This window comes from Leptinotarsa decemlineata, unplaced genomic scaffold (genome assembly GCF_025532065.1).
Source record: "Leptinotarsa decemlineata unplaced genomic scaffold, Ldec_3_MD MMD2_tig00000035_RagTag_RagTag, whole genome shotgun sequence".
NCBI classification, from domain to species: domain Eukaryota; kingdom Metazoa; phylum Arthropoda; class Insecta; order Coleoptera; family Chrysomelidae; genus Leptinotarsa; species Leptinotarsa decemlineata.
The window spans coordinates 19,550,478-19,575,371 of NW_027412540.1; the positions used below are offsets into that span (position 1 = coordinate 19,550,478).

Sequence of the window (24,894 nt, forward strand, 5' to 3'; positions counted from 1 at the left end):
AACTTGTTTTCAGTTGAAGGTTCTAGATAAAACATTTTTTGGACTGCGAATGCATGGATAAACTAAAAGAAAGCAGCCAGAAATACCAATACCCCACCAAAACTGTTCCTAAATATAGAATTTATAAAAATATGAACAAATATCCTATTTGGTTCACAAATGAAGTTAAAACTTTACTGAAAGAGAAGAACTACCCTAGAAAAATTAAGAAGAAGTCTAATTAGGAAGGAGGAAAAACAATACATAAAAAATTTGAAATGAATGTTTCTAAAGATATAAACCATTTCGGGAATTTTGCGAACAATAAAGAAACAAATAAAACTTGCTTGGGAAGCTTTACTCATAATGGCGAAATGGTAGCAGATGAGGTCACCGCAGAATCTTTTGTAATTTTTTTTCATCTGTTTATTGTGCAGAAAAAGCTTCATACAATTTAAACTTCGACAATTCTAGTATGACAAACGACTATATGTCTGACTATAATAAAGCTGTCAAAAAACTTGAACACAAAAAAGCTGCGGGAATAGATGGCATCCCTCCTTACATATTGAAGAGCTGTTATGAATGGTTAAGATGTTCACTACTTTATATTTTTAATTCAATAGCTAGATGATATATTCTTCCTGAATTTTGAAAAACATCTATTTCCATACCTATATTCAAATCGGGAAATAGAAATTGAAATTATAGAGGTGTCTCAATTATATACGCCTCGTCTAGGTTATTGGAGCAAATTATATATTCAAAACTGTATAAATTCGCTAATAAACACATAGCACCTGAACAGTATGGCTTTATGACCCAGAAGTCAGTAAAAATGAATCACACATCATTTTTACACCATTACATAACAAGATAGCATATGATTTTGGAGTAGATGTTCATCACATATATCATTTACAGATTGCAAGTCGATATTTATTTCTCTGTATGACATTATCGGGTTCAAATATTTTATATATCTGAATGTGTTAGGAATCACACGTTGAAAGGTAAGACCTCGTTAGTCCTTCACTCGCACAAGTTTTTCAACTTCTGGGAGTTGTCGTTCGTATGGGGGCGACAGCTGATTAACGGAAAAACATATTTTAAACAGATTTATACATGTGGTGATTACAGTACTGCAGAGCCTCTTGGAATGTTGCAGTAAACTACTACTTCAAGTAGTAGTAGGATTCCTAAATCTGCTAGGAATTGTCTGCCTCTGCCCTTTGTGAAATTATAGATAACTTGTTAACTTTTCCTTATACCTTGCTCCCATCCCACATGTCAAGGACTCCCATAGATCTTCTCTCACATCTCTTATGAAGAAAAACATCAAACTTCTTAATTCCAAGACCAATGTCATTCCATCTCAGATCGATAAAAGGAAATACAACCAAAACTTTTCTGAGCTTGTTTTAAGAAAAATAGCTTATGGTAACATTAGGTTAGCTACCAGAATCTTGAGCTCCAGTGATACGTTGACCGAATATGATGAATCCATACTTCTCTTCATGCAACCACCACATCATTTTTCAAGGGTTTCCGCTGTTACAATTTTCAGAACATGAAGTATCGGAGGCAATTAAATCTTTTTGTTCTGGTTCTACTGGTGGTTTAGATTTTTTCGCCCTTGACAGAACTTCTTTTTTCTGTTACAAAACCATGTAATTTCATTTTTACTGAAGAACACCTCTAGAACACTTGTTGGACATATTGAGCCATTCAACTTCTTCAGGAGAATTCTGTGGTTTATCAAATCAAATGCTTTCAAAAAGTCAATGGGATGAGTACAGTTGCTTTAATTTCATCAATTCCATTGATAATGTCATCTGTTATATGACATAACTGTAACCAGGTCTGAACCCCGATTGCTTCCGACGTAGAATTTTAAACTGTTCAACAGAGATTCATATTTGTATTTTCATAATTTTCTCTAGTACTTTTATCACAATTTTTTGATTTCTGATTTCTGTCAGGATAATTTGATTTTTTGCTGATGGAATAATTGGTTGTTGTTTCTCATTCACCTTAGCATCGTATACTTTATTGAATGCTCAAAATGAATAATTTTCTTGCTATTCGCTTTCCTATATGTGTCCTTTGAGACACTGGACCAAAAGGTGGTTATTAGGTATTCTAAAATGAAATTATAAAATGTAAAGTGTAAACTGAAGAGTGGAGGAAAATATGAAGATATCGCGAAGTCATGCAACAATCTACTGCAAACTCATGTATTACTTCTATTAATGCTGAAAATGGAAGGAAGAGTTATATATATGTCCCAAAACGCAGTAAGGCATATACCGTAACCTCCATTTTTCCTGTTAGATATTTGCGAAACTCACATTTCAACCCCAACTTTCAATTTCATACAGCGAATCATTCAAATGTGTTACAATAGAAGGGCGTTTCATAAAGGAATTATTCATTTGAGAACCTCATTTCCTCCAGCATCTGATGCGAGCTTCCAGTTTCTATGAATCTCTCGAAAGTAGAATAAGTTATACTGACAACAATTAGGCAACTGCCTCAACTGTGCTAATTGTTCTGAAAAGTATTGAGGCCAACTTCACGCATCAGATAACGTGAATTGCTGACAAACTTTATTTCAACTTCGAGAGTCTTTACGAGTATTCGAATTGGGCCAAACCAGACAATAGCTATTTTATCTTCCAAGTACAGATATTAATAGTTTTTGGGTGCTGTCTGGACCTTCTTCTGGCATAAAATATTCCATATTCGTACAACAAAGTCAGACACGAATCCATCAAAGAAAAGAAACGGGGATGAGAGAAGACACACTATAAATTTTTCAAAGGTATTATGCTGTAGTTGCGGCTGTCTGGATGTGAGCATTGGATTAAGACACTGATGAAATAATTAACCTTTGCAAGGATGACATAAACTTGATTCATTGGGGTACGAAGAAAAGGTTTTTTTCATAATAAAAATGAAAGTCAATGACGATCGATGTGTCTGTTAAAAATACAAACACTTGCAGTCAGAATTTCATGTTGTGCTCTTCTCTACTAGAACTGAAAGAAGCAAACATCGGTTACAATGAGGTTATTTTGATCATCATATACTTGGGTCTGCTTTTACCAAGGAGTTTAATTATAAATAACCATCTTACTTTGGATTGTCATAGTCTTGTTTTTGCGTATCTGTTATCTTTATAATTTGCTGTCAGCACCAAATTTTGTCGCCGTATTTCACATATTTTCTAAACTAATATTATTAAATGATTGAATTGAATGATTTTCGCAACGTTTTGTACTCAAACAAGTAATAAATTTATCACAGATTATATAATCTGCCTTCATTGCAAATTTTCAGATTATCTTACGAAATTTACGAATATTCAATCGCAATTGAAAGTAATCCATTTAGTATACTGCGCAACTGTTCAAAAGAGACACGATTCAAGCTCACACATGAAATTTAATGATTAATACATGGCAGCACAACACACGAACAGACTCTGTGTCACAATAGAACAAGCACTTAGTTGAATTGCGGCCTACTTTAATTTATCGCCTCACTAAGTTACGTGCAGCTTTGCTTCTCTGATCTACTGAGTGATTTTTTACTGCGTATTCATGTCTGATATGGTGATTCCGAAGTTGTGTAGAATGTTGTGTTTTGATATCAGCAATAATGAATTCAACAGAACTAATACTTCTATGGAAAGTAATACCTACTTTGAAAATGTTGAAAGTATTGAATATTCATTAAGGAAAATGTTCAGATGAGATAATATAAACATATAGTCTAAACATACATCAATTGAGTCATCAGAGATCATTGTAACAATTACCAAGTCTTAAGCTTTTGTATTTTCTCTCGAGATATAAGTGTAGTGATGATATTTTGAATATGTATAAATAAGCGAAGTATTCTGAGTTGAATTTTAAAGAATAATCCTATTATAAAATATCTGCTATCTGATCGAGGAACCTTTCCAGGTCCCTCTATTACGGTAAATGTACCTTCTCCATTTTGGGGTATTGAACTTGGGTTCTAAATCATCTCGATGAACCATCAGTTCCCTCACACCCCCATACAACTGAGAGTAATGAAATTTAAACTAACTAACCCAATAACCATTGAAGGTTATCCGGATATACATCCAGTGGGGTTCAATGACTAATGGACGGTCCATTAGTCGTAAGTCTTTACTAGAACACATTGAAGTTGTATCATCTGCAAACAAGATACAACATGCTGGTTTCTTGAGACTGCATAGGTCACTGATGTAGATCAAGAACAATATTGGACCTAAAATGGATCCCTGTGGAACACCATGCTTTATTTTTTTCAGGTCTGACTTTACGTTGTTCACTTCAACAAATTGGCACTGATTTGTTAGATAAGATTGGACGAGCATGAGAGCTGTGCCTCGGACACCATAGTAGCTCATTTTGTTAATCAAAATACTATGCGATACACAAACAAATGCCTTGGTCAGGTCACATAATGTCAAAGAAGAGCACTCTAGTACTAGCCTCAGGGCTAGTACTAAAGTGCCACCAAGATTTAGGCAAAGCCTCGGTAGATAACATTATCCTGAGGTGGGTTAAAGGGCACGGCAAGAGTAAAGGTGATCGCATTGCCGACTCTTTAGCCAAGGATGCAGCTGGATTGAGAATTTTAGGACCCAGTGGCACCCACGTCCTGATGACTTCGACAATTGCTCAATCCTTAAAGAGATGGGATGAAATCAAAGGATGTAATCTTGCCAGGATCACCTTGGGCGACCCTGGGAAGCTGGCGCCGAAGAAATATCTGGCGATGACCAGGAAAAATCTAGGCCCTACTGTAGGATTTCTGACTGGCCACTGTCAACTAAGGAAACACCTCCATAATATGGGGCTACTGGACACACCTCTATGCAGGATGTGTGAACAGGAAGATGAGACTGTCAGGCATGTCCTATGCGAGTGCCCAGAGTTATCGTTAATAAGAGAGTGTGTGTTCGGCGAGTCTTGACCTACACCTGCTGATATAAAGGAGATGTCTCCCAGCGACCTGTCCACCTTCCTGGAAAGGACAGGATGGACGATGTCCTAGGAGGACAACTCCTCGGGAGGATGTACAATGGGTCACATGTGGCCTTGGTGCGTGGGCTCACACTCACCCTCCCTACTCTACAGATACAGATATATATATATATATATATATATATATATATATATATATATATATATATATATATATATATATATATATATATATATATATACATATATATATATATATATATATATATACACTGCGGAGTGACAGTACTGTTCTTTTTTATTTGTTCTTACGATTAGATGTAAGAGCAATCTCTGCGATGATTTATCATACGCAGATATTGAAATCTGCCATTTGATTGGTTGCAATTGTATGCAAGGGTGTTCCAATAATTGAAAATTAATCTATAGCGCCAGTTGTATCGTCAAAAGCATATGTAGGAATAACTTCAGTGTAGGGAGTTGAGACTAGCCTGAATAGATTGTTCTTTCAGATGAATTATTTCAAGACGTATTCGATTGATGACCTACTTATTTTGTAGGAATTCATATTGAATTCTCTTAATTGAATCACCCGACCTTGTTTATGTACTTTTAGTAACAGGTAGCTAGATTTGAATAATGTTCATCGCCTTTACTTTTCTAGTGAAACGAAACTTCAGGCATATAAACCTGCAGACATTATTTTCAGGGGATTTGTATTTTTTGAACCGCCACGTCAACTAAGAGAAAAAGCGAATGAACATTACTGGGTACTGAATGTTGAAGATGTTTCAGATGATTCTTGAATATCAAAATATGACATATCTCTATAGGAATGTAGAATTTCATGACAGGCTTCAATGTATTGGTTCAAAACTTTTCAACTGCAACTGCGGCAGTTATCTTCAGTGGCGTGGTCGAAATATTCTTCTTGATGTATCAACTGTTGATGCGTCAGTCGATCAGTTGATACGTCACGCCACTGAATATGACTATCGCAGTTGAAACTGTTGGAGAGTGTAACCAAAGAAGACTACGGTAAAACCCGAAATCAACCAAAACATCACACATATCCTTTCACTTCTTCCAATGTTTCTTTTCAGCATCTAAGTATACAAATACAACTTAATTTTTGGGAAAGAAAGTTTTTGGCTTTCTACTACTCCATCGTGATACGAAAAACAAGGATGAGGAAATCTTCCAAGGAAAAGAAGGAAGTAATCAATTTTGAAATAAGTAACTCTATACATGGATGTGTAGATCATGCAAAGAAGTAACTTCCAGACACAAACTGAAAGAAAGTCCTCCTGAAACAGTTACTTTCATATAAACATTGAATTACACGAAAGAAAATATTCTTTCGAAACAAATACTTCTATATGAACACGGAATTATACAGACAATACTTTTCTCTACTCAGTTTGTATTTCAAACATTCGTTGTGGAATAAAAATCAGATATCATTCACATGAGTTCTACTTTAAATAAATGGTAATAAATTGCACTTACATGGAACACTGTCACCCTCACTGGTATACACCGAAACAAAAAAAATATAACCCCTTCAATTCATACAACTCAATATTTTGAACCGTTCTTCCTATAATCACCTGCGTTGTTCCTACTTCCCATTCTACACTTCTTTCAAAACAAACACTTTATGATGGGATTGCAGGTAATTTGCGCTTTGGCGAATGAAGTTTCCCGCTCTGTATTCAGACTGAATTCATCAGTTAAAATGCTATTAAATTAATTACGTTTCTAGTATCTGGACGAACTGCAATTAGTCTGAAAGTTATCCCGTGAATCCAGTCAAGTTGAAGTCCGTCTATCAAGTCTTTACATAATTTATTTCATTGTTAAACACATTTCGTTTCAGATTTAAAAATCAAAACTACACAAAAGAGTTTCGCCCTGAATTAAAATTATAAGTTAGTTTTTGTTGTTCAAGAAATTCTCAAGACGGAAGAAAAATTCGCCCACGAAATAAATATGTCGTTTCGAAATTTTATAGAAAAATTCCTTCAACAACTCCTCATCGAATTAACTCAAGTCAAATATATTCTAAGGTCAAAAAAGATTAATTATAAGTTCAAATTCAGTATCAGAATTGTATCGTGAATTGTCATCCATTTCAGAAAACGATATTGATTTTTTTATTATGATTTCTCATGTTTCAGAAAAGAAATAACTGACACTACAATTGATCACAACGCAATAATTAATTTCGTCGGCTATGGCGATGAGTTATTTGTATGATTCTATTTCATTTTCATATTATTTTCATAAACTAATGATGGAATTTGCGATTCTGATGCTTCCAGATATGAGAGCTATAAAAATATACAGAAAACCAAAAAATCTTTAAAGAACTCTCAGAGCGTACAAAACAACAATTCATAATAATAATCTTCCTTTCAAACACTTTTTAAGTGAGTCAATCCTGCTAAGATAATGTTTTTACGGGAAAAATAATCATTATTATTATTTACTGTGATGCTCAGAGCTAGATTATTCAATATACTATAAGTTTTTGTATGACACTGAGCGGGAAATGAAATGAAATGAAAATTGTCAATGAAAACTATTTGAAAAACATCATTAACATATTTTTCCGAATACAAACTTGCCCTTTTCAACACTGAAAACAAATATACTGATAAAGAAAGTTTGATTTATTGTTTGTTAAAGCTTGTGTCGAAGTTTGTCAATTTTTGCTGCTTACGACACGATGGTAATTTCTGAAAAAAATCATTGATACTCCTATTTCCTCGATAGATGATAGATATTTTTCCAAATATTAATACTTCGTTCAATTTCGTTCAATTTTCCATAATCGAAGTTGCAACTATTCCACTCAATTATCTTCCTGATGTGAGGACATTTAATAAGCACTTCCTATCTTTAAATTTGAATGTAGTGTGTGTGAGATATCATTGAAATTTTGTATTCGTTTCGTTATTTGTATTCGAATTCTCTTTAAAATCATTACTGTTACGTGCAATTAATCCGTACAAACGACAGGAGGAGGTTACAACATTATCGATATGCCAATTAAATGACAGTGTAGTGTCAAATGTGACGCCAAGATCAGTTAATGTTTCTGGTTTCACCAGGGAAACGTTTTCTATTGAATAATCAAACATCAAAATGCTCCTTTTCAAACTGTAGGACATGACTTTACTTTTTTCCGGATTTGGCGACAAGTTATTTCGATAACACCATTCTACAACCCGTTCTACGTTTGCTGAGAGGTTCAAACAATCATTTATGTTCACAACGAGGCAGTATAGTTTCAGATCAGCGGCATACAAAAGGAAATATCATTAACGGAGATATTGAAGAGCAACGATCCCAGATTTGACCCTTGTGGAACACCGGAAGAATTACTTATTCGGTAGATTTGAAACCATCGAGCTGAACATATTGTTTTCGATCCCGTAGATAGGCTGAAAAAGTGCCATTGAGGATGGAGATAATCCAAAGGCTACTAGTTTGTTTAGTAGAATGGCATGATCAAACTTGTCGAAGGCCTTAGAAAAGTCTGTGTAAATAAAATCAGTTTGGGCCCTATTGTCAATAGATTCAGCATTATGTTGACTCACAGTCAAAAGTTTGGTGACCGTTGAACGATTTTTCATAAAACCGTGTTGATTCATACTTATATTGCAACTTACATGCCGATATATAACTCGCTCCAGCAGAATCTCAAAAACCTCTGCAGAATTGCGAATAAAAGAGATAGGCCGATAATTTGAAATATCTCGTCTATCTCCTTTCTTGAAAATGGGACAGACTTCTGATGATTTCCAGATCCTTGGTATTGTAGCCGATCTTAAGCAGACATTAATTAGTATTGATAGAGGACGAGCAAGCACAAGTGCACACTCTTTTAGCATTAAAGCTGGAATGTCATCTGGACCAGTAGTCCTTTTAGGCTTGAGCAACCTTAGTGCCTCGTATACTTCGTTTTCACTGAATCTTGATATATCAAGAAAGTTATTATATTCAATATCGGAGTTTGGTTGAAAAAGGGAAGAAACGGTATACGATATTAGAGGGCCCCTCCAGCAATTGACCTTCAAAATTCAGTACTTGTGATATTTTGAAGCTATTTCGATTATTATTCACAAATGACCAACATCTGTTGAGATTGATATGCATTTCTTCCTCAGTTTCAACCAAGACATTTTAGTATGCCACATCCACATCATGCTTTATTTTTGCCCGAAGGTGTTTGAAATCTTCAAGGTCCTGCAAATTACACTCACGCTTGTATTTGCGCCAGATTCTGCTTTCAGCCTGTAAATCTCTAATAGGACAATATTTATTTTTGGATCAGCAGCGATCAAAAACATTATAAAGATGTAGCTTCGACAAGATGTTCTTTGCCAACTGTCAGAGTTCGGAAGTCCGCCATATTTGACATCAACTGGGCATAATTACCACATATTCAAATAGTTATATTATTCAAAATATTTTTATATGAATTGTTCTAGGCATCGTGTCAAAATATAGATAATAATGAATTCAGCATAAGTATACAGGAGAAAACCTAATTTTTGCAGAATGCGGCACGATGGTGATTTCTAAAAAAAAATTAGATACTTGAATTTCCCCAATAGCTGAAAGCATTCCAAATATTGATATTTTTCACCCATTTTTTTCTTTAGTTTGCTCAATTTCTTTAAATTTCCTATACTTCAAGTTGTAACGTTTTCCCTCAATTGTCTTCCAAAGAAACGCTGTACGTTTGACATAAACCGGATATATAATCACAACACATATTCAAATAGTTAATCCCGACTTCTCGTCTGCACGGCGGCAAATCGAGCAAGCCGAATTTGTGATTTCGAACACACTGGCACAATATGCGAAATGATTAATAGTAAGGGACTAATCCATTAGGCTTTTAGAAGGATTAGGAAAGCATGTTCCCTCCCGAATGTGTGTGTCCCACATCAGCCACACATATTCATTTACTTTAGGTCGTAATCTGCATTACGAAGCCTATACTCACTAACTACGCTAAGTTATTTTCCCTCGCGAATTGTAATGAAGATATACGGTGTTTTCAAAGAGCCCTTTTCGTATATTATGTTAGGCAAGATGGAACTTGGAACTAGGAGCTTCGTCATCAGAGAGAAAAATATCCTACTGATTATGTTGTCAATATTCCTTGAGGTTATACTCGTAGACATCAGAAATACGAGTATAGCTCATTGATATTCACAGTTATATTATTAACTTTTTCTATAAGGTACTTTCGAAATGTATGGTTTTGTTTAATATATTGAATGTGAGATCTTGTTGTGTTTTGATTTGTACCTGTTCCTCGATAAGTGATTTATGACTGTTAAATTTATGGGTGTTCAAGTTTTCCCAAATGTCCATGCGGTTTCTCTTGTTGACTTGTTTTATGAGTTTTATGTTCTCTGGTGGAGGGAAATTATGCAACTATGAAAAAGAAGAAGACAAAGACCAAAACGGGATATACAGTATACAATGCTCGGACTGCAACAAATTCTATATCGGCCAAACCAAGAAAAAACTGATCCAAAGTCAATGAGCACAAAAAGGCATACATAAATCCAACAGTATATAAATCAAACCTTGCAACACACGCCATACAAAACAAACATAATTTCCCCCCACCAGAGAACACAAAATTCATAAAACAAGTCAACAAGGGAAACCGCATGGACATTTGGGAAAACTTGAACATCCATAAATTTAACAGTCATAAATCACTTATCGAGGAACAAGTACAAATCAAAACACAAAAAGACCTCACATTTAATATATTAAACAAAACCATACACATTCCTAGAGAAGATCTAACACAAAGGAGAGTACCTGATGCAGAACAAATACAGGCAAATTTACCTGAAGTAATTGAAATACCTGAGTTAAGACGCTCTGACCGTATAAAGAGGCAGACAACAGGATGACCAGTTCAGTTTGAAGGGTGCCTAGAAGATGACAGTACTACCAACTGTCGAAAGCGCTCGCAGATAATTTATAGAAGATATGAAGCTTCAAATCCTTTTTGTAGAATATGTATATATATCAAATAGGCTGATGTGTTTTTTCCTTCATAACAATATCCGCAGGCAGAACTATACCGAACTATAGTACACTTAAAACCAAATATTGATTATATTCATATGATATGGATTTACTGATGACTCAATTATATCATAAAATCATAAGTGAAGTCTTTCTCAAAATCTCAAACCATGTTGTACTGAATAGTAGTATTTTCTTTGTAATTTCCAACTTGGAGGTCCCGTTATTTTATAATTCATATGAATTAACATTTATGAATATTCTGGAGTTCATTTTTTCATACTTTCATGTTTCTGAATATTTTATAATAGCGATTATACCAGCGGAAACGCCAAATAATTGACTAGTATAGGCACTTTGGGTGAAATACTTCAATGCGTCATTTTTTGTTATGTCAATCGCTGATATGAAAATACTTGAGAATGATTTTGTATAGCGGAACACGTGTTGTGTTTTGAAAACTGCTAAGTGTTTAGTGAAAATTGGTTACATATAATCCTGTAAACTCCCGCTGATTTGAGTGGATCTTTGATGATCTCAAATTTTCCGATATATTATTCGTTGGTTTGAAGACACCGTCTTTAGCCTAGTCGAGCACAAGCACAGTAACCAATTGGGACAGACCAAGAAGTCTGCAGTCGCTGAACATGCACAGTCCGGCGGGGAACACAAGATCCTTTCCGAAAATACTGAATCGAATCATTATTCAACAAGAATGTATTTAGAAGCCATAGAACGACACAACCACCAAAAGAACTTCAACAGAAAGGAAGAGAGAACAAATCCACCAAAGATCTGGCACATAGCATTGCCATGTCACCCAAATCGCGCGGGAAGTACCCCGCCATTACAGAAAGTCCGTGGAAAATCAGCACAATGAATGACATGGCAGAAATGAGAGCTTCAGTTTCAGTTGATTCGTCAAGAAGAGTACTTCGGCAACGCCACTGAAGATGACAGCCGCAAAATCGCCGCAAACACATAATAAACTTAGTAGAAAGTAGACAAAAGTATTTTCGTTATCCTATATACAAAATACCCCATTTCATTTCGAAGCCATTTTCCAAACAAGATTCAGGATAATAAACTAAGCCCATATCGTTGATTGAAACATCGAATCGTATCTAACACACTCAATGGTGCAGATCCCATCAAACCCTTTCATAACGTAATTTGCTCGGGTTCGGCGTTAAAAACGTTCTGGCAACATTCAAAATTGATCCGATCATATCGTTTCGAGTCTATACACCTCCCTCATCGAAAACACGGCAAACATAAAAAGCCGGGGTCGAACTACACGTCGCGAAATTGAATTTATTTATTCATACTATGGAGTTGAACATCGGGCGTTTCATATGGATTACGAGATGGAATCGCACCTAGTTTTTGACATGGTTTTTGATGAAACGCTTTCAACGGACACAGAGTTACGTCGACGCTTTATTAATTTTTTAGGACCGCTTGATGCCTTTGTTGTATATTTTCTATTGTACCTGATCAGTTTTCTGTTCGGGAAACTGAATGAGTTAGTGGCACTCAAACTCATTCTTCGTGGCGGAAAGCAAAATTCTGAATCATTAGTCAGCAGAAATTTCATAATGTATTTCACTAGTTCGGACTTCCATTGTCTACTATAAAATGATTTGAAATCCCTGAAACAACTAAAAAAGAAGAATTAAAAAATGAATAGCTGAAAATAACAATTATATTAAGCAAAATAAACCTGAAATGAAATAATAGTGAAATAAACTACAAGTAAAAATAGAACAATTGAATGAATAAAAATAAAGGAATGAAAAAAGAAAATAAAAATGAAAAGTGGAGAGATTACAAGTCACGTTAGTTCACGACGTTTCGATTGTTAGTATCTACAATCGTCTTCGGGTGATGACTGGACTGATTCCTCCGAGAGATGACTATTTATAGGTCGTTCGAATACTTTCACTTATCCCCGCTGTCCATTTTCCGCTTCACTGGTTCCGTGGGAGATGACCGTTTGGCGGGAGTTGGCCATTTTTCGCTTGATGAGGGGTTTCCATATGTTTCGTATTTCTACGCTGGCTTGGCTGAATACGTTGTTGGACAACATGTACGCGGCTTCCTTGAATTTACTCTTAAACCAATGTTCCTCTCTGTGTAAGATCTCAGCTTGGGACCACTCGATGTTGTGTTGATGGGTCCAAACATGGTCTGTTATTCCTGATTTGCTGGTTTCCCCTCGCTGTGTGTGTTTCTTGTGCTCGGCAATGCGAACATTCAATGGCCTCTTAGTTTCACCAATATAGGATTTTCCGCACTCACAGGGTATCCGGTAAATGCAATTCTTGGAATCGCAGTCCGCGTTTGGTGGCCTGGTTTTCGTGAGGCTGCTACGGATAGTGTTACCGGATCTGAAGCAGGTTCTGATGTTGTACTTGGAACCAAAACTGATCTTCAACGGAATGGCTACTCCAAAGCGATGATAGAAAAGACTTTGGCTAAAAGACAGCAGGAGCCTCGCAAGGAAGAGAAGACGCCACAACCAGTGCTTGCACTTCCCTACATCAGAGGATTATCGGAAAGATTATGAAGAATTGGTTCCAAGTACAACATCACAACCTGCTTCAGATCCGGTAACACTATCCGTAGCAGCCTCACGAAAACCAGGCCACCAAACGCTGGCTGTGATTTCCAGAATTGCATTTACCGGATACCCTGTGAGCGCGGAAAATCCTATATTGGTGAAACTAAGAGGCGCAACACACTCCAATTTAATCGGAAACGTTCGATACGACTTCGTCGACAGTCGATGTCTCAATTTCTTCCATCTCTTTTTCGAACACATTTAAAATCACTTCTTTCATCTCAACACTCAAATGTCTTTTTTTCAATCGTTTCCTGGCTGGACTCAGAGGATAGCTCAGCAGTGTCTGTACTGGACATCTTGGAGAACAATTTCAAACAATATACTATAACGCACGCCACACAAACACGCAAACGACTGATTACAACCCTGTGCTGGTACCGAACTCATACCAAGAAGGCGAATTCACCAATGAACGCTGCCCTTCCCATCTGACACCGGGCGATCACGTGAACATCACGCTTCGGTTTTGTTTTGTTTTACTCTATCTTGGATTTGGATAGACTTTAGATCGTCTGCACATCCCAGAACCTTATACCACTAGTAGACGTGATTACTCGTCCATTACAAGGTTCCATAGCTGCGGGGACAAGACCTCCCACCCTGAGGACAACCTCTTGATACCAGTGTCACTAGCGTTTCCCCCATAATGGTCCTGTACGCCAGTCTTCCTCTGAGCATGCATCTGCAGCTTACGTCAGATGCTTGCTCTGATGCTTGCATCTTTTGCCGTATGCAAATGATCGTCGATCATTTGCCGTATCCGTATAGATTTTCTGAGTTTTGAAGTGGAGAAGACACTATGGAGTTGAATATCGGGTATATAATGTGGATTATGAGATGGAATCACATCTTGTTTTTGACTTGCTATTTATGAAACGCTTCTTTAAATAGCTTGTCGACATAATTACGTTGACACTTCGTAGCCTATCTTTTGTTTTGTCTGTTTAATGCCTTTGTTGTGAAATGAATGCCTCAGAAAGACTTTCATTAGTTCTTTTCCTTTCGACCTTCCAGAGCACCTTTTGCTGTTATACTTCAATTAACTGACAAATCCAACCTGTCGATCGATATAGACTGGAGTATGTCCCAGTTTGTTTTCGATCCAGGTTGTGGCATGGATGATGTACTTGCATAGAAGATAATGACACTATGGACACCGACCAGAAAATAATTTGCGATGTTCATGTAGACGAATGTATCTTTATAACAAAATAAAGGAAACATATTTATATTCAAAGAGTTTTGGGAGCTCTCCATCAATGGCAGTATAATGGTACACTAAGTAGTTCCTTAGTTATGAAAAGAAAATATTCCTAGTGGCTAGTGGTTCTCATAGAGTAGGCGAAGATGTTCAACCCTTGGAATATAGGCAGTATTAGTAATTCACAGAGCTACAAGGTAACATTATTCGAAAATTGTGTTCAACTTCCAAATTGGCACATATGAAGAGTAGAGTTGGATCCTTTCAAAGCGTATGTGATTTTAGTTGCTATTCAGAAGGCCCCGACTAAAGTTATTTGTTATTTGAAACCCAAATATTTGTTGTCACTCTAGAACCCTAATTTTTTTCAGTCTTATTTATTATACTTTGTTTTATTGGCAATTTCCATTATTATATTCAAGAGCTACTGCCATGTATAATTAGAAATTGTTAAACCATGACAATATTTTTTATTCAAATGATACTTTGACTCTACTCTTCATTGGTTTGTAAGAATTTTCCATTTTATGTATTAATGTTTAATAGTTCATCAATTTTTGTCAGTGACAATATTTTTGACTCAAATGATATTTTGACTCTACTCTAAAATGGTTTTGTAAGAATTTTCGATTAAATGTATTAATAATAATAATAATAATAATAATAATAATAATGTTTATTCGCATGAAAAAAGAAAAGTTTTACATAATAAAGTACAAATGTGAATAAACAGCGGCAACAAGCAATATATGAATATTGCTTGTATGTGTTATGGCCATGCTGAAGCTAATAATGATAAAAAATAAAACAGAAAAAATACATGAAGCAGCAATTATTATATACAATCATTAACAAATATTAGCATGGATATGTTCTGACATTTCGATAATTCATTTAATAGTTCATTTATATATACATACATATACACATGTATATATATATATATATATATATATATATATATATATATATATATATATATTTACATACACAAGTATATTATGAAATTGTATCAATCGGGTTTACTTCGGGTGCAATATTTTAAGTCTCTTCAGGTTACAAATTCCAGTTCTAGTACATATATAACAACACTACAAATACTCATATACATATGCACACGAATATTCATATAAACATATTGGTGCAGAAACAAATTCGAGATATATTTAAACTTATAGACATTTATACATATACACACACATATAAACGGGTATATATGCGTACGCACACGTGTACACACACACATTGTGCCTGCAGATTATAATGTTATTACATACTATCTGGGAATATTTTGATTCACAAAATCTTAAAAAAACATTCTTCCTTTGTCAAATTTCCAACCTTTCATTTTTTTCTTTGACATTTTTAAGCTGTTAATATTCTTTATTGTTTCTGGTATGATTTGGTAAAGGCGCGGTCCCAGATAATAAGCAATTTTTGTCCTATAGTTTTTTTCACATTTAGGTGTAATTATGCGCATATTTCTATTTCTAATATGATGAGAATGAATCACTACTTCTAATGAATTTTTTTTTCTTATATTATCAAATATTCTCGAACAAAATAGTTGACGTGCATAAAGTACGCCAGATTTCTTGTAGAGTCTATCGTTTGGGTGAGTTCTACTTTTATGTAGCATAATTTTGATTATCCATTTCTGTATTGTCTCAAGGTTGTTCAAGTAGCAGTCATTCACCCCTCCCCTCTTATATGATATTTGTGATTCTACAAAAGCATGGTAAAGAATTTTCAGATATTTGGTGTCTAAGATGTTCCTCAAGTATTTGAATTTGGCCAGTGTACCTCTCAATTTTCTGACAATGTTTTCAACGTGAATGTCCCATCGTAGATGTCTATCAACAACTATTCCTAAGTATTTTATCGATTCTGTTTCTGGTATCACATAGTTTTGTCCGATGTGCAAAGGAGCCATGTTTGTTAGACTGCTAGAGTAGGACGTAAAGGGTAGGTATTTAGTTTTTTCGAAATTTATTGTCAGTTTGTTGTGTCGAAACCATTTTTCAATTTCTAAGAAATCTGATTCCGCAGATAATTTCAACTGTTTCCATGAAGGATTTTTGTACAAAATAGCTGTATCATCAGCAAAACTCAATACTTGACCTTTTGTTTCAAGACGTGGTAAGTCATTCAAATGTTCAATAGTTCATCAATTTTCTTCAGTGCTGTTCCTAAATCCAAATTATATTAGTATGATTGGTGAAAAAATAAACGAAAAGTAATGCGTTATTTGTAGAAAAAATATATAAAATTTTTGAAAACTTCTCATTTGCGACTCTATAGAAAGTACTATACTACTCGGACTTGATTAAGTGACCTCTGACCCGAGAGCTGAACCGTTTTCCACGAGCTTCTTCTTAGTTGTGGACCGTTTTAAAGCGAACCTCAATTAGCGAAACGTCAGCGACGTGGCGCAGCTTACTAGATTACTTGTGTAATGCGGGTTACTACAAACAACATTCATTTTCGCAGTTTTTATCGTGCCTCGGGCAGCATCTTTTGTAGTTACGTTGCGTAGGGGAGACGGGACCTAATTAAATATAAACAGACAACAATAAGGGCTCCTTTCATACTCCTCATGATAAAGAGCTTTTGCTGCGCGCCACACATCTGTTATGACAAGTTAAATATTCATTTTACGGTGGTTTCATTCGTTTTTGAAGTGGTTCGTACCATATCTATATATCTTATGCGAGAGCACAATGGTGGGTTGTTTGCTTGGGAGATGAATTACTTTTTGTTGGCCTTAGATTCCTGGGAGCAACGATTACAAATATTGAAGCGGTATAATTGTTTGAGTACGATATAATTTGCATTGGAGCAGGAACCTTTTGTATTGTTATTTCCGAGATCGATTGGCAATTCTGCAATGCTCATGAATATTGGTCATTGGATATGAGAGAGATACGGCCTGTGATGATCGTTGTGGTAGGCAAATATTTGAGGCGTGGGTAAGAATTCGTGAAATATTAATTCAGACACATATATACCTTTCTTCATCATTATACACTATAATCTATAAATTAACAAATGTTAACACATTTAATGAAGGACGGTCTAATATTCCTTCGCATTCAAACGTTCTGGAAGTTGTGTAAAATCTCTCTGAGGAATATATTAGCTTCTGCAATGACGTTTCCACGCCAAATTGCATGTAACTAGGAAGACGATCATCGGATATCCGCCCATTAGTAATGCGAGAAAGGAAGAGCGGCTACCTAATATCCTTCGAATACTGAGGTCTAGTTGAAATAACGATCAAATAATCAGTTGAATGGGTGAAGAAAGAGACTGAAAATGAACTTCAATTCTTGATATGAGGAAAGCACTTTGGTATTTATGTCTAATCCATCGGAGGGGACCAATTATACTGAAAGAATTACTAATTAACTGGCACTAGAATTGTTGATGACAGTAACTGGTGGCCGAAAGCTTTACAGAAAATGGCTCAGTCGAAGCTCTCTGGCTAACAGAGATAGGCTTGTTCTGGCTATCTGTGGTGCCATCAGTACCACATCCCGCTAGGCCCCGCCATGGATATCCTTTTAGAACTACCTCCTCTCCATATTTTTCTGGAGAGAGAGGCTAGATGGACTGCATATAGACTTGTGCACATCATCAATTGCACGAAGCCATCTAATGGAAAGTACACTAGACTACTGGCTGAAACTGAAAGTCACAGTATTCAGGGAATGAACTCTGACATTATGCCTCCAACTGTCAACTACGAACGACCTTATACAGTAGTTTGGAAGAATAGAAAGGATTGGATACTCCGGGAGAAGGAAATTTCAAGAGCAGATAGTTGTTGGGTCATAGATGGACGAAAAACACCTTCGAGCTCTGGTGCAAGTGTTTTCAGTTGCAGAACCAGGACAGAGATATCAACCTGCCTAGCGACCTATACGACTCTATTTCAGACAGAAATCTATGCTATTAAATTGTGTGCAGAGAGATTCGTAAAATCCAATTTTACACACAAGTCGGACAGTCAAGCGGCGTTGGAAGCTTCATCAAACCAGAACATGTCATTGGCATTGCTTAGGTTTTGCCAACAAACACTGAACACCTGGATGGCAGAAGCTTGAAACCAAACAGTTGTTGGACTATAGTAGAGATGAACTACGATGTCTAACAGGCCTCTTTACAGGTCACTGTTGTCTGAATCATCATATGCAGAGACTTGGACTGTCGGAAGACAGTGTGTTTGGAAAATGATGAAACAGCAGAGCATATACTTTGTGTCTGCCCCTCTGCGGACCGGTTCAGGTTTCCAGAGTTTGGTAGAACCATACGTCTACCATCTAACCTGAAAGATCACCCACCATATAAACTAATCGGCTTCGTCAAAAAGCTGGGTTTATTTGGTCGAGTTTGAATAGGTCTGAGCCACAATAAACCCTTGCGGGTTGCGGTGGAGAGTCGAATAGGCCCACTCACTTTTGACCTAACTCAACTAGTGAGATTATTTTTCATAAATAGGTTCAACCAACATTATTTACGAAAGGATATATCAACGAAATAACACCTCAACTGACGTATGAAAGTAAAGTCACTGTTTTTTTTTCTATAAAGGTCCGAATGTCAATTACATTACAATTACATTTTCGTACACTAAAACTTATTATTGTGAGAATACGTGTAAGAACAATATTTTGTGAGTTGTACTGAAAATAATTATATTTAATGTAAATCACTGAAATTCGCTTAACCATCTATATTTTGAGATTTTCGTTTCAATACTGGATATTTGAAAACAAGAAGTATCGTGATTCGTCGATGGGATGGTGTTTTTGAAATATTTTCCTTTCAGTTATTGCTGATGAAATTACACTGACAATCATATTTATCTTCAATAGCAATATTTATAGGAAAAAATATGTGCCTGTAATGATTTTCTTGGATGATATACATATTTGCCTGAATAATTCATTAATATTGGTCTGAGTTTCCATCTTTTGTTTCAAGTCTTCCAGTAGCATATACAATGGTGTCCATTAAGTTTACAAAAAATAGGAAATATTTTTATCAATTGCACCATCGCCAAAATTGCTTGAAGTTGCTTGAAGTCAAACAGCATACAGAGCCGGTAAACAAATATCAGATCCATTCTAAAATGAATTACCTTCATACAAATGACAGAAACTATTAGTAGGAAAAGTTATTGAGAATTCATACTCATACTCACTTTGACAATTTTTTTTTCAAATAGTAACATTAGCAGAATTCACTCGGATTGATTCATTTTTTAAGTAATTATCAACTTTCACCTATGTTGCAATAATATTCATTAGCCTTCAAAAATCACAAAATTTTTTTCAATATAATCAAGACATCAACTAATTTACACCGCTTATATCCAATGAACTCAGGAAATGAAATCGTTAACGCTTGTCTCTTCTCAACTATACTAGCAATCAACAAATTAACTTTTCAATCGATTACAATCATATCTGACGTTAATTTATCGTTTCGACCAATTACTGTACAATTTAATTAAGAACCGTCTGTTGCTAATCAAGACATTACCGGTCAAATTCATTTCGTTTGAGACGTTCGATCATCTAGTAGAATCATTCTCTTGTTCAACAGAGCATTTAGTCATCAGTTGATTAAAGCTTCTTGGTGTTTGTATACCAGACCGCAAGGTAACATTATCTAACGCAGATGCTTTTGTGTTAATAGGAAGGCGGTTAATGCAAGGTTCTATACGTGAATTTAATGTTTCCTAGTGGTTTGCAAATATCGCGACACATTAATCACTTCTCGGGTATGAACAGCTGAACGAATACGGGTCGTAGAGATGTTTTGTTTTATTCAAGTGAAATCTATTCGTTTGAGTTTAATCGAAAAACCATCACAGAACTAGAAAACAAATAGAATTCTCCGTTCATTGAAAGTCGAATATTAAAAGTTATGCGTTATCAATTAACAATTTTAATGATTTTCAAAACAATTCAGTAGAGCTAGTATTTCAAATAAAACAATCTAGAGTAACCAAGAAGAAATAAAAATTCTTGCAACTAGATATTAGTCTTTCAGAAATTCTCATAAAACAGGAAACTGAGAAATGGTACTTGAGAGAGCAAAACTACAAGGTTATTTCAGATTGTTGTAGTGAAAGGAAGCCTTCAAGGAAGCGGTCCAGGAAAAAATACCATTTCTTTGATTCCGAGATTCCCAGGACTAGCTCTGATATCATAATAAATATACCAATCGATTATACGAAATCTGCTCAGTAGTTTTGAAAGTACGCAGCAAAATCTGGTATGCGCAGCAAGATCTGAGCTAAGCTAAGTCTCAAAAGGTAGCGAAAATTTTGAAGTTTGAGGCTGATATAACATGGCATATTCAACTATCTCCATGACCAAAATGATGGGTTAAGGTACCGAACGCAACAGATTCACTGGCTCAAAGACGGTAATTGAAGCAACCACAATACTTATGGGAAAATTGAAGCTGGAGAAAATCATTTTCTGTGATGGGTCTTAAGAACAAAATACTTTTGACTTTGATGATGTCTCAAAAGGTAGCGAAAATTTTAAAGTTTGAGGCTGATATAACATGGCATATTCAACTATCTTCATGACCAAAATGATGGGTTAAGGTACCGAACGCAACAGATTCACTGGCTCAAAGACGGTAATTGAAGCAACCACAATACTTATGGGGAAATTGAAGCTGGAGAAAATCATTTTCTGTGATGGGTCTTAAGAACAAAATACTTTTGACCTTGATGATGTCATGGTTTTGTTAAAATATCTCAGATTTTCAGCCAACTCAGTTGAACTCATGAAAAACTATCTCAGTGATCGCTCTCAGTGTATTATATTAAACGAAATCAAATCAGATTTTCTTGCTACTCGGAATGGTGTCCCGCAGGGGTCCATCCTAGGGCCACTTTTGTTTGTAATATATACCTCCCAATTCCCTCATTGCCTTCGTTACACAAACATACATAGTAACGCTGATGATACGCAGTTATACATGCATTTCGAGGAATCTTCTGTAGATGATAGTTGCTGAAGAATTAATACAGATTTGAAAAGTCTGACTGAACTCTCGGAAAAATATTGTCTTTCTGTGAATGTCAACAAATCGTTTGTCATGCTTTTTGGGAGGTCAGCAACTAGGAAAAAGGGCTTGAATAATATAAGCATCACTATCGATAACGTGTCGTCACCAATAAAAGGCGAAGATGACAATATAAAAAACCTTGGTTTGCTGATAAATCCGTCGCTAAGATTTTCATCGCATATCTTACTGATTTTGAAAAGAGGGTATTGTAACCTCAAAACAACCTACCGCAACCGTGAACTACTGAATCGCCAATCTAAACAAATTCTTTGCGATGCACTTGTTTTAGCCCATGCGAACTATGCTGAAGTGGTGTACAGTCCTTATCTGTTACAAACCGATAAGGGAAGATTGCAAGTATTACAGATCTCATGCGTCAGATTGATCACTGGTTCGCGAAGACGGGATCATGTGACACATCACTTACCAAAACTGGGTTGGTTGAATATGGAAAATGGGCGTATCTTACACTTGCATGTACTCTATTTCACAAAATCATAAATCACAAATTCAGGTTTCGGACCGACGTTCATAATCTCAATTTAAGATTCAATAACTTGCTCACTCGCCCTCACCACAAAACTTCCCATTATCGTGGATCTTGGCTCTTTAACAAATGACCTAAGGAATTGAAGAATTCAACTTGTATTATATTCAAGAAAAAAATTAAACATATTTTGCTCATGAATGAAATTCCTAGCATGCTGAAGTAAAAAGTGACGATAACGACCAAGATGCTATCTATGAGATTACCAGGACATAAACCAAGAATATGGAAGGTGAGCGAGAGTCCTTACGGTGGTACAGCTGGAAGATGAAGCTGCAGAGGAAAAGCGATTTGTTATTCGGGTACCGACGTCTAAACCAGGCTTTGCAGCAGATAACAGTGAGAATCTACGTTTCTCTTTGATATTGAAGGTTCTTTGTATATCCCACAGATAACGCAAGAGAAATCGTCATAGGGCTTATTCTTATTGAAAATAGAAGACATTGATCGTTACATCCTGAGCCAGATCTGAAACTACTGCTGAGATTATAGAGGATTGAAAGAGTGCGGTCTCTCTGGTCATGAATCATCGATGTAATGTCGACGGTCGATGTAAAGCATACACTGAGGGTAGTTACGGAAAAATATCGAAGTGGTACAAATGGGAATCAAGAATTGCTTCAACCATTTTTAATGGTTTAATTAGTATAATTATTTCTATACTTACAAATTCGAGATTTCTTTATAGTATAATGTTCTCAATATAATCAGTTTGTCTCATTAGATATTATTTTTCATCAACATATTGTAACGAATCTGAAGCCGCTTCTGACCAGTTGAATTGATACGCCAGCCGACTCATCGAACAAACACATGACCTCACCTCGAAAGAATGCAGCCTGGAACCGCCTGGAACCGATATAAGCCCGTCTTCCTGACCCAAGAGGGCAGTTGAGAAAGTGAAGTGAAGAAATTCGAATAGTGGAAATAAATTAGGCGTTAGATGTAATAAATAAATTAGTTCATGATAATTGAATATAAATTTCTTCAAGACAGTTAATTCATTAATTTGTCATTTTTTAATTTGTAAAGGATTGGTTATTAACACACCTTATCCTAGTCGACCCCATTAACACCAAAAAAAGATAATACTTTGGAACAGATTGTTTGTTTCATTCGAAACATAAAAAATTATCATACTTACGTTCCCAAGCACAGCCATACAGCTCCACTCTCATACAAACTGTTCGCGGGTGTTCGCTATAGGGGATGAACCGTACTTTGCTGGCGATGAATGGTAACTCCAACCTTTGTCGAACCACAAGGTAAGTATTGCTATTGCCTGTCAAAACCTGAAAAAAAAGTAAAGATTGATCAACTAAAGAAAAAGCAAAAGTAATGTGAAAGAACAAAATGGCCATAATGCATATTATGATATAGAACGATATCATCCTCTACAAATCCATCAATAATAGTAATTACTATTCTATGGTTGTTTCATTTAATTTACAAATGAACAATGGTTTTTCATCCGCAAAAATTCCATAACTAAATAACAACAAATGAAAATGAATTCCTCAAATATTGGATTTTGTTATCGGTGTATTGTCCAACTGAGATCAATATTGCACTGAAACGTCGAATATAAAAACATAATTTATGTCTTGTTCGCCGCGGAAATGAAAATATTTATACACCTTCCATGATTTACGTTCGTAATAATTTCAATTTATAGAACAATGAAAAGTTGAATGCGAATATTTCACTTGATGAAGGATTCAAACTGATATCTAGACACAACTTTGTGAACGAGAATACTAATCGATATTTCCTGATTCGTTTATGGAAATAAATAGGGGTGTTCAGTATGTTTGCGAACGAATGATAAAAAACAAAAATTGGATATGTGATTATTTCATTGACCTTGGTTATTGAACAAAAGACATAGTTCACTGTTTTTCTTTTTGTTGGACACAAACAAGCATTTTCATGAATGAAATAACGTCTTTCAAATGCATTGTGAAATAACTAAAGTATCCAACATTGCAAAAATATATAGTTCAAATCATTAACACTGAAATTACTATCAACCTGCGACAAAAATTAATTTGCAAAGGATTTTGAAAACATTTTGGAAGAATAAAGATCTCACTTATCCCTAAGACCTACAGCGGAGGAAAATGTACCTTGGTCTGTCAACCGGATAGTTTTATAGCATTTGGTAGAGTTTTACTCTTTCCGGCTGACTGAAAGATCACTCACCAAATGAAGCAAACGGCTTCATTTGGTGAGCGAGTTCGAGCCACAATAAACCCTTGCGGATTGCAATGGGGTACACATAATGGGAATTATTATCGATCTGTTAATTAGGTTAACAATTCAGTAATGAATTTCACTGGTTCGGACTTCCATTGTCTACTATATAAAATGA

The 24,894-nt window shown here is 35.6% G+C and overlaps 1 protein-coding gene across 5 annotated transcripts in view; it reads right to left on the reverse strand.

Annotated features, from left to right (window-relative positions):
• Positions 1-24,894, reverse strand: part of LOC111506585 (discoidin domain-containing receptor 2) — an 842,991-nt gene that overhangs the window by 241,681 nt on the left and 576,416 nt on the right. For all 5 annotated transcript variants that reach the window (XM_074171999.1, XM_074171996.1, XM_074171997.1 and 2 more), the window contains one exon: positions 23,668-23,815. In XM_074171999.1, the coding sequence (XP_074028100.1) occupies positions 23,668-23,815 (148 nt within the window). The remainder of the gene's footprint in view (positions 1-23,667; positions 23,816-24,894) is intronic.